The sequence below is a fragment of the Bidens hawaiensis genome, unplaced genomic scaffold (assembly GCF_021521415.1).
Source record: "Bidens hawaiensis isolate Kalapana, Puna unplaced genomic scaffold, B.hawaiensis_p1.1 tig00007412_1, whole genome shotgun sequence".
Classification (NCBI taxonomy): domain Eukaryota; kingdom Viridiplantae; phylum Streptophyta; class Magnoliopsida; order Asterales; family Asteraceae; genus Bidens; species Bidens hawaiensis.
The window spans coordinates 487,940-500,350 of record NW_027491516.1 but is presented as its reverse complement, the minus strand read 5'-3'; the positions used below and the strand labels follow the sequence as shown (position 1 = coordinate 500,350).

General features: G+C 31.0%; 1 protein-coding gene across 1 annotated transcript; it reads right to left on the bottom strand.

Moving 5' to 3' along the window:
* Positions 1-1,240: 1,240 nt before the first annotated feature.
* On the bottom strand, positions 1,241-5,440 carry LOC143635159 (lysine-specific demethylase JMJ13-like). The gene is made up of 11 exons (XM_077103042.1): positions 5,184-5,440; positions 4,495-4,834; positions 4,250-4,406; positions 3,951-4,170; positions 3,799-3,852; positions 3,628-3,707; positions 3,267-3,544; positions 2,807-3,181; positions 2,435-2,715; positions 2,147-2,338; positions 1,241-2,067 (listed from the first exon to the last, which is right to left on the bottom strand). The coding sequence occupies exons 1-11, from the start codon at positions 5,184-5,186 to the stop codon at positions 1,795-1,797; spliced, it is 2,253 nt and encodes a 750-aa protein (XP_076959157.1). The 5' UTR covers positions 5,187-5,440; the 3' UTR covers positions 1,241-1,794.
* Positions 5,441-12,411: the final 6,971 nt, after the last annotated feature.

Genomic DNA, 12,411 nt, shown 5'->3' with positions numbered 1-12,411 from the left:
ATACTTTTGGATTTCGGGCTTTTTGGGTTGGCTTCTTCGAGTTTGAGAAGCTTAAATCTAGAACTAAAACCCGATCCTAATCTCATCCGGGTTCTTCGGGTTCAGATTATTCGGGTTTGAGTTTTATTGGGTTGAGTTAATTGAGTTTCAAGTACTGTATACAACCTAAAAAATACACATAATTAAAATGTTGCAATTAAGAAACTTATCATCTTACTTGTAACGTAAATAAGCAAATAATAAACCAACACGATCCAAAAATGCACATTAAAGCAACATTATCATCCTCACCTGGATCGACTGGACACATGTAGAATTGAACGAACTTGAAATCAATTCATAGAATTAGCACAATAAATAAACAAATATAACTTATAAATAGAATAGCCATAAAATTTGATATGGATGGAATGCCAATCAAATAGTTACTAAACAATTGAACGTGTCGCATACTAGTTAATATTATTAGTGTATAAAATGCAAAACGGGTTTTCGGGTATACCCGATATCCCCAAAACGAGTAACGGAAACTGTTTGGGTTTTGTGGATCAGGTTCTGATTCCACGGATACAAGTACTTTCGGTTCAAGATAACTTACAGCCCACGGATAAAAATGACACGCCAATAGGATAGTTCTTATAGAAGTTACAAAACGTTAGGAAGGTACGGATTAGATGTACAGAGAAACATGCTAGAAGATTTTTCTCAATAACCAAACAATATTTAACCGAACCAATTCATTTGTTGCATCATCAGAGTTGGCCTGCTTCCTATTGGGCCAGAAACTAATGGGCCTTAGAGTAACTACTGTTGTACATCTATGGGCCAGGAATTGATTTGAATTTTGATCACCAAGTTTAGTTTATCTTGTGGGTCAAAACTATAGGCCTATGTTTTTTCGAGGGTAACCAGTTAACCATTTTACTCTGCCCATAACGTGATAACCGTCACAATACACATTATAACCAATGACCAATCCGTAAACATAACTAGGCGTATCGGTCCATTAACGATAACTTCTTATGATACAAATGTGGCTCATAACACATTAATACCCATACTCAGACCAACTTATCGCCCCCCCTAATGCATTTTAACCTTAAACATTAGACAAAAAATCAACTCCTAGGTTGGAAAACAAATTTCTACAAACAAAATATATAGTAAATTAGGTGTTTGTGAATTGTGAGCCACCAATACAATAAGTTTGGTTCTTTCATATTAGAATTTACATGTATCAGTAACGCGTTTTGTTCCTTTTACTGATTGATGTTTAAACAAATGTGTTGATTCAATGTAAAAGACCATTGTGCCATTTTACTTAAAAAAGCAAAAACCTATGTCGGGGGAGTAGATCGAAAGCAAGATGTTAGTTAACCTTTGTCTTGGCTTCTAAGCCAAAGAATAAGAACATCCTTTGCTTAAAACCAAAGAAAGATTGAATGATAAAAACCACAACTGTATCTGGATTGTCATTGATGTAGTCAGAGGAACTAATTGCTGCATACATAATAGAGAATAAAGAAAAAGTTTGACATTAAATGGTATTATTAACAACCATTTTAGTCACATAACAATTTATCAACTGTTGAAACCAAAATGTACAACAAAACAGCCACTACTAATCCCTGCCTAAAATGGAATAAGAAAAAAGAATTCGCCACAGTGCCGATTAAAGGCCTGCGCAAAGAATATATTTCTATTTCGTCTACCAATGTGGGTTAAATTTTGTCATGCTGATTCATCTACTTTTCTCTGTGTTGTTAGTACAACTTTTATCTTTATAACTCCAATTCAATCCATGTTAGCCAAGTTAAAGCTCTGAGATATTTGCTTGTGTTCAAAGGAACCGGTAATTAAGTTGCCTTTTACTTTAAGTCGTTTTGGATTCGGCTCTAGCGCTGGTACTCTCTTTAACTCGTGTTTACTCAAAGCTTCTTCATTTCCCACTTTCTTGTACTTTATAGAGCTAGAAGTGGTGGTTTCTTTACCAAATCTTTTTAAACACTCAGGTGCTGAATTATGTTCAGATCTTTCAGGTTGTACTTTTTTTAACCGCTTGAGCCCCTGTGCAATCATGTAACTGGAATTAGTAGAGAAAGAAAAACAAACAAAAATTAATTATTCATTTTTATGAATCGGTTACCTGATGTTCAAATTTTGAAGGGACCGATATGGTTGGTTTTCTTTGTTGAGGTTTTAAAGATGAACGGCGTTTGAACCTATATGTCTCTGAGTCAGAGTCATCACTATAATGACATGTACTTTTAACATCAACCGGTGAAGATTTGTGCACTTCGGTACTTGTATCTTTAGAAGAATTATTATCATCGTGCGTCTGTTTAAACAAATATTTGGTAAGTTAAACTATATAAAGAAAAGAGAAAAAAAAAGCACATGACCATTGACTTTTAAGCAATGAGTTTAAGCTTACATTATTATGTAAGGAAGAGGTGTCAGCAACATTAGACTGTTTTGAATTACAGTCCTGTAAAAACTCAATTTTGCAATACCGATTGTATTCATCGTCTTCAGCTAATTGATAAAATTTAGAAAATAGAATCAAGTCATCTCCATTTCTAAATTGATGGTTAACCTCATCGATGACGTCTTTATCCTCCTCAAAAGTTTTGGAAACTGACTCCAAATCAAGGAGTTCATCTCTTACAGAGACTGTAAAGTTTGTTCCACAAGGCAAGTTAAGTGACTTGATCTCTGAGAAACAAATCAGGAAATACCATTATTATTAATAATATATGAAAGTACAAAAAACCAGAAAGTAGAAAGTAATGTGACAGTATAATACCATGGCGAAGGCAGACAGGATGCAAATAGCAGTTGCAGTTGATATAAGCTATATAACAGTCATGTTTGCAGACACTGCAAAGAATGGTTGAATGAGAATGTTGTGAAACACCCATACACTCTCGTGATCTCATTAAACACCAACGAGCACGATGCTGGAAACACATTAAATTCACAAACGAGGCCTTAATGCTAAGTTTAGATTCAGTATCTTCACAATCACCAACCGATGACATAAGCATCGCTTCTTTACACAAAAGCTCCTCATGAGGAATCAAAGGTATTCGGTTAAGGAGTGCATAGCGACGTGCAGCTACCGACCCCAATGGGAACCAATCACCAACCGCAAAATTCACAGCCTCGCCGCAGTTAAAACCTAAAATGTTAAGATTACCATTCGTCAAATCAGTATGACAATAATCTTTTTGGATTTAAATCATAATTTGGAAAATTATATTTACCATGACTAAACCCTGCATGATATGATCGTGGGAAAGTGACGACATATTCACCAGGCTTTTGGACAGCTTTGTAAACTGGAACACCATTTTTTGACAATATATTAGGAGGAAATAAGGTTGTTTTTCCTAAAAGAACATCAAAAGCCCCATCTTCTCCTTCAGTTGACAGAATATCATGATTATACACCTTTTCTCGAACAACTCTTTCAAAATCCAGTGCAGCGTGCCCAGGAACACCGTACCAGGTTTTTGCAGCTCCACAATGGTGGTAATTAATGCTGTGACAATTGGAATATAGCTGTATCAGAATAAAGTTAAAAACATACGATGAGGTACATTGACAAAATCACAAAATGCATACCTGTATAAGTAATGGTCCTCTACATGCCAAGCAAACATACTGAATAACATCCCTATGTAAAGCATTGGTTCAGTAACACCCTGTAAATCATATTAATATTAGATAAGTGAAAAAATCATATCAATTGATTCATGTATGTTTTCACTATAGAAGGATAAACTATCTTAATACCGGAATTGTTGTTTCTAGCAGACGTAAGATTGATCTTGACAACCGTGCAACTTTCTGCGATCAAAAAAGGTAACAGCTTGATTTTAGTTAATTGAGCATACACAATCTAGTATCTGCAACAAAAAATAAATAACGGGATATAAAGTCAAAACCTTTAAATTCGAATTGCTATTTCCAAGTTCATCAATTGGAGAAGATGAAAACGCACTGCCATCAACATCACAAGCATACTCTACACTCTCCGTATTTCCAGAAGCGATTTCACTCCAAAACTCTTTTTCCATATAATTAGCAGGAAGACATCCAGAACTATAATATCTACGAGCATAAACCTTGTTCGCCATTTTCTCATAATCACGGAACGTATAGTTTCTGAACAGAAAACACTACTCAAAATCCGAAACACCATATATATATAAAGTAAAAGGTAAAAATAATAAAGGAACCTCACCGTCCACTAAGGAAAAAAGTAACCTTATCATCATCATTCCACTCAGCAAGACGAAGAGGCTGCACTCTCGTTGTAAACCTAAAACCAGCTTTCTCTTTCATTAAAACCATGCCTGCAGGTACAGAAGCACTCAAAGGCGAAACGATCTTGCATATACCTGAAAAAGATTCCAAACAAATACTTTACATAACATTCATCAAATATGCATAGAAGAACATCATGATAGAGACCAATAAGACCATTACCATATTTCGAAGCTTCTGGTGCGATTCTTTGCAAATACGCCAAAGGATCCTCAAATTCTTCCTTACTTGGAAAGTAAACAGGGCACTCTGGTATCTTATCTGTCCAATCAAGATTAGTTGTGTCAAACTTCTCAACCTTCGGCTTTGACACATCCGAATGACTTCTGAATGATCTCACACCACACGACACAGAGCCTCTTAAAGAATCTCCACTACTTCTAGTCATTATGTTCATCACATTAGCACCATCATTTAACGCGCCCGCTTTAATTCTCTGAAGCCTCTTGTGCTTCAAAAACTCGAGCTTCGCCTCTCGCGAGAAACAAATCCTTCCTTCCCCCTATCAAATTCAACAATAATATAAGTCTACTAATTTTATAATTCATTAAAGATCATAAACATATCAAATATCTCATAAGATTCTTACAATATAGCTATTTATAAAAATTGTTTCCATAATCCATACAACACCTTCCATAAATTAAAATTTAAAAAAATATATATATAATCCTAATGAATATTAGCTAAATAATAAAACCTAATGAAACTAATATATATATATATATATATATATATATATTAACATTTAACACACAAATTACATAAATTAAATAAAATAATTACATAATGCTACCGATTTAATAATCACAAATCAAATTCAGAAAAAAAATCGAAATTAATCAATTTACCATCTCATTCCACAGTTTATCCGTGTAGTGAAAGCTAAATAAGGATCTCCGTCAATAACTCTGGTACATTCCGTTAAAACAATCACCAGACGACGAGATCGGAATATTCCACCGGTGAGTGTTCCGGCAGGTGAAGAAGAAGAGAGAGGAACAGTAGATAATAATAATAATAATAATAATAAGTCCAGAAGGATGAGAGCATGGGTTTGGTTTAGTTTAGTTTAGAAAGCCGGAAAAGAAGAGAGAATATTATTTATATGTATTATTAGTTTTAAACTGTGTATTTTATTATTATTATTAGAATATGAATATGAAAGAAAAAAAGAAGGAAAAAGCAAAATGAGTGTGAACCACGAAAGAAAGTGGTGGTTAGGTTTATTCAACCAAATGCACCCTTTGCCGCTCTAAACGTGTCGTTTTATTCATACTACTCATTCTTTCATTCAATTCCCCAAACTACCCTTCACATACCTTCTATTTAATATTCCACCTAAATATACTGATAATTATAATTTATCATAAAGATATTAAATAATTATAAACCACAATAAAAAAAATGGTGAATTATTTAAAACTCTTGACTAATAAATTATTATATAAAATTTTATATTTTGATGATTGATTCTGCTACTCAAATTATGTATGGCAAAATACTACGTCAGAGGCGGCTCACAAAACTTTGGTTCATGAACTCGTTTTTGTTGGCATCTTTGCTTGTTACCGTTACTTTCTTACTTCAGCAATGTTGGATCGAGATTTTTTTTGTTAAAAATTTTCTTTGATACTACTTTCTTTCGTATAAATACCGGAGTGTACCCTTTTTCAATTTCAAAGTTTACATAGTAAAAATATATATAAAAATAGTAATAATAATCATGCACGATGCTATTTTATGAAATTATTAAAAAAAAAATTATACAAGCCATTCCTATTTTAATGGATAATAAGGTAATAAGAATGTAAAATAGAAGGCTAGAGTTCAATCTCTTATAACATTAAAAAAAAAAACATCGAAAGCTAAAATTTCGTTTAGGGGTACTATTGTGATATGTATGTAGGAAACAGCAGGTACACTGATTAGCTTTTAATAATCGGATATATAAAAAAGATTCTGGTTTTAATTATTTAAAAGTAATACCCGTACAAAATATAAAGTTAAAATAAAAATGTTATTTTTATAACGTATTGCATAATTATTTCCATAAATTAAGCGTGAAATCTGTGGGCATTTATCGTGACATATAAACAGCTGTACTTTGGGAGTTTGGGGTTGGTAGTAATCATTAGCTTTCAACACTCGCTGAAAACGACACTATTCTATTTTTGAGGGATCTTAAATGTAAATTCTACTGTTCAATTCTCGGCTCCGGTTTTGAACGTGTCAACATTTCAACGCGGTTTAGTTGGACCGGGTCACCCGACTTATTATTTTCTATAGGTCTAAATTTAGTAATTTACTTGATTGAGAATGATGTGTGGATGATTATTTGTAAATTGTGCACAAGTGTTGTACGTTGATCCAGGTTGGCATAGGGTTATGAGGTGGACATGAATTAGGTCAACTGAAAAAGTAAGACAAAATATTGGTCAACTAATTTATCGGATATTTATTTTTGGTTCATATTTAGGTCAACCGGTTTCTTATATTAAAAAAATGCAAGTAAAATCAATGGATTTTTTTTATTTTTTTAATACTGTAGCATTTTAATGTTATACATAAATTATTAATTAAATAAAACGTAAGTTTTACAAATACAAAATAATGATTACAATTAGGGTGACTAAACCGTATGATAGATGGCATCTTTTCTTGATTAGGGTTGATGATGAAGGTATATTTGTTGCTTGCATAATTTAGGATTAACAACATGTATATCTAATCTTTATTCTTCATTATGTATCCAATTTGAGGACCTAATTCTATTCTATCTACTTAATTTGAGTTGATTGATTGTTCATTCATATGTATTTGTTGACGCGGGATAAAGGACAATGGCTCTGCCTTTACTTTCATTGGATACGTGTCACACCCTCGACCAGAAGGTAACAAATGTGATATTCAAGTTTACTATTTTCTTATATGATTGTGTTATAAATTATTATTGTTGTTGTTGTTTGCTGCTACTGCTGCTTATTTGGTACTGTTCTAGGAACCGAAGAACACATTTTCTTGGTTCTATTACGTAACTTAATTTCAGTATCGTGAGAGCTTTCCCTTTTTTTAATTTCAAGTACCAAATAAGTTAATCTAATGAACTGAAATGGCCAAATAAAGTATGTTGACTATGTTCATGTATGTTTAAGCTTTTCAAGGTTTTTAATTAATTGCAAATCAGTTTTGGTTTGTTGATATGTTGGACATTTTTCATGGTTTAAATTTTGTTTTGTGTTGTTCGCTGATGGGTTTTACTTTGTGGTTCATGTAAAGGGTTTTAATATTTGTTTCCAAAGAAAATTTTGAATTATTTGGGTTAATCAAATGATATATCTTCAAGTATTTTCATGTTATGTAAACTAAAAGCCAACAACCACACAGGTCATTCAGTTGGTGTTGTGTAAGTATTTTTTTCCTCTCTAACTAATATGTAGAACGGAAGTTAATTTACAACAGTAAGTGAACATCTGATATTTTCAGCCACCACCATTCTTGGTTCAGGTATGAATTTTAACTTTTTTTTATAGTTATAAATGGCTCCAGTTGAATCACTTATTAAACGAAAGTTGTGATTCACTTATTTGGTTATTGTTGTAGAGTTTCCTAAGGCTTTGGTTACTTATTGTCTCCGAATCTGCAACAATAAGCTTGTCACCAACGTCTGACTCAAATCAAAGAAGTCAATGCAAGAACCACCAGGTACACCCTAAAAAAACACAAGTAAAATGTAGCAACTATATATCACCATCCGTGGTATATGTAATCATGCTTTGCTTTTTTATGTGGTATAATATGGTACTTAATAGTTCGTCGGTGCTACTTAATAAGTCAAATGTAGAAACTATATATCACTATTGTAACTATAAGTTAGTGACGATTAATACTTTGTCAAACCCTGTCAATAAAACTTTGTACCAATAGTGCTCCTGTGTTTATTGATGTCATAAGTTAACTCTTAAGGCCATGTATGATTATTGCAAGTTGTATAATCTAACAGTGGTAAATCCAGTTTCAGTGCATATTCTTAACTTTTGGTAGATCTAGGATAAACAAACAAAGGATATAGAACTTCATGCACCGCCACATGCGTTTTAGCAACACCAACCCTCTAAAGGTAACGCACTTCACGAGAAGTAGAAGATGTAGAACTTCATGCACATTTGCATGCTTTTTCCCAACACCAACCCTCTAAAGGTGACACACTTTACGAATACATAACATGTTTCGAAACAACTCATCCTAACGTGCAACATACAACAGGTTAGGCACATTGTGGCAGCAAGTAACAAGTGTCTTCTTTTGGTAGTGCCAACATGTTTCAAAGACAAAACTATTGATATTGTGTAATTAGTAACTGAATGTAGTTTGTACACTTTAAAAGATCCTTATGTATGATGTAAAAATGGGCAAACTCACGAACGTGTAACTACTTTTGTTAATAGCTATCAACAACCCCGCCGCATCGCGGCGGGTCATACTACTAGTTTAGTATAAAAAGCTTAAAAAGTGATCTAAACTATAAGACAAGTTTAATGGATGTGTCGAATTATATGAGTGACAATTTATTTTACTAGGATGGTACTCGTGTTACACACGGATGAAACATATATAAGACGTAATATGTATGTAAAATCATATAAATTTAATAAAATCATATAAAAATATATCATTGTCTTTATCTTATCTTAATATACTAACCCGTGTATTACATGGGTTGAAAAATGATAATAAAAAATGTTTACATATTCGATACAAATTATATGTGAATTCAAACATAAAGTATACGTCATAGCATATGAAACAATTATAATTATTTATAAAAAATCTATAATGCCAGATCATTTTGTAAGGTATAACAATTTCTCATTAATGATATTATATATTACACTAATTATGATAGTGATGTAGTTGGAACATAAATTGTTCATAAAGGAAATAATTTAATGAAAAAAGTTTTCATCAGGTTTGAAAATACCGGTTGTTTCAACAAACTTGTTTTGTATCAAATATGAACCCGAACCGCTCGTTTAAATTAAGATACAACAAAAAATACATAAATAATGAATTTGACCTTTAAATTAGAAAATATTATCTTTTAAAATAACCCGTGTTAACTCAAACTCATTATGATCATACCTCTTTTTTACCCGCCCGTTTTGACCCAAACTAATTTGATACTCTTTTAAAACAACATGTTTTGACCCAAACTTATTTTACTCAAAAAACACGTTGATCTAAACTTGTTTAGACCCAAACACAAACCGGCCCGCTTGTTTAAATTAATATAAAACTGAGAATACATGAATAATGAGTTTTAATTTTAAGTTATAACCCTTTTTGACACGCATATTTTGACCGAACCAATTTGATATTCTTTTAAAACAACCCGTTTCGAACCAACACTTTCTGTTCATAACATGTTTTGAGCCAAATTAATTTTACTAAAAAACCATTGACCTGAACTAAATATGATTCAGATTCGTCCGTTTAAATTAACACAAAAACTAAGAAGGCGTGACTAATAAATTTATCTTTGTTTTTATATATAAACTTTTATGTAACATTGTAGCTTTTGCATTTGTCTTTGAGAGTCATGCAAGCAAGAGGTTGAATCTTACACACACACACACGTAAAATAACCATTACCATCTTTTAGTTGAAATTGGTCAAGTTTGCTCACTCACATATGGAGAAACGACCTTAGTCACAACACCATTGGTTATGTCGAATACCGACTATGAGCGGATTGGTTTTGTCCATTACGGGTTAAACACAACTGTATCGAAAAAAGTTAAAAAGAAACTTTGAAATAACCATAAAAAAATAGTACAAGGGCACTTTATTTGCGAAATATTATGAAGTGTATGATAAAAAACCGTATCCTTGAACATAGAACATATCAAACTACTATAATTTCTTTCAATTACACTCCAATTTTTATGCCCAAATGTGGTCAACTTGTACCAAACACTTCTGACTTTTAAATCCATAATATACCTATACTATTAAAACAATAGAGTTTATGAACACATGTAATATTCTTATTGGTCCAACCATATTACTTCCATATATAACTACCTCTTCTTTGATTTTCTGCCTAATAAAATAATTCAAAAACAAATTTTAATTAATCAAAACAAATTTATGATTACCAGAATAAATAAATATTAAATTACCAAAACAGAAAGTTTTAAATATTTAAATTATGATCATTAAGGATATCTTGATTTAAGGAAATAGTTTAATATGAGAATATCATTTAAAGAAGTTTGACCACTATTTATTTTGCCAACTATTTTACTTGGTAGTCAAATGATTTAATGGTCACATCAATTGGGATCATTCAGTTTCAATTCTTTAAAGACATGTATACTCACCAATCATCTCTCTCAAGTAAAGTTAACCCTATGTTCAGTATGGCCACTCAAAATCCAATCGATCCTATAGTCGTTGTTCTCCCTAAGGTATTAGGTTTGTGAATACTATCTCTGTTGTTTATTAATCTAAGTTTTTATTTATTTATGGCTTTAATCGGTTGATTGTGTTTTATGCAGGATTTTGATTCCGATCTTTGTATTCACTGTTTGATCTTCATGGTAAGGTTCGATTTTTTATTTGTTTATTGATGTTCTCTGTCTAAATATTTGATTTTTAAGGTTTTAGAATTTATTTACAAGGGTGTTAAAACTGTTTTTTGTGTTGATTATATTTGTTTTTGCAAGCCTATCAAGGAGCAAGGTACAATTTTATTCCTCTTTGATATTGTTTGTGAAATTAATGACCGAGTGCACATTTATTGTTTGTGAAATTAATGACTGAGTGCAAGTTTACTCAGCCATGCTAAAAGTATCGAATTCTCTACCAAAATACTTTGATAGTATTGACCAAAATGAACATGTTTAGACAAATGCTCTATTTTAATGTATTTACATAGTTTGACCTTGAGAAATCGAACAATCATAACACAATTCAATTGATTTATTATTAATTTTAAAAGTAAAAATTCAATTTGCAATAAAATGGAATTTTAGTTATTTTATAAATATGAAAATGTATACTCACAAAGTAAGCTAAATAGTTTGTTGTGAACTAAAATAACATGAAACGTTGATAAAGTTTTATCAGTGTAAGTTTTATTATTATGAACAAAACCATTTTATTAGTTCATTTAATCATTGTTATTTATTTTAGATATTCTTGCAACCGTATATAATTTAGGACTTGTAATTGTGGATGCAGTGGGAAGTACTAGCCCTTATATAAAGACAATGGGTTTATAACATTCTCATATATCTAAAATTTAATTTCAATAACAAATTGTATTATGTTGACCAATAATTATTGATTTAACAATAGTTATACTTTCTATATACGTGAAGCTCTTTGAATTTAAGATTTTGCATTTGATTTTGACAAATAATTATATCTTAAATGAAACTTTAATTATATAATATTTTCTTTTATAAAAAAAATTAGACTTTCTATATACGTGAATATGTTAATCCATTTAAATTTAAGTCTTTTCGAATCATTTTGAAACTGTTAATATGTTTTTTCATACATATTAGTCAACTTCGTTTTCATATTGTTTTGTTTTGGATTATCATTTATTCATATTCTTAAATGTCAAAAAGGAACCATCACCTCATGATACAAAACATAAAATTAATGGTTAATATTCAACTTTTGCATTCTCTGTTATTTACTAAAACAATTGCAAAACATACTCTACATTGTTATATTCAAAATGCTTACTTTCAAGATACGTGTTTGACCTTTCTTAAAATGATTTTAGAAAAGATTATTTTTTTTGAAAATTAGACGCTTTACCTTTTTATAATTCTTAACACAAAATTGTTACCATTTTTTATTCAAACAATTTTCTAAACAATTAATATGATTTTCTTATTTATCAAAATCTAATACTTATTTTGTATTAATTATATTTAATTAGGTTTTGAAGTTTCTTTAAAATAGGTATTCAAGTTGTTATTCTTAATTCATATTAATTTTAAGATAAGTAATTAGTGAGTAACATTTATTCATTTTTATTTTTCCTCTTTAAATAATTAC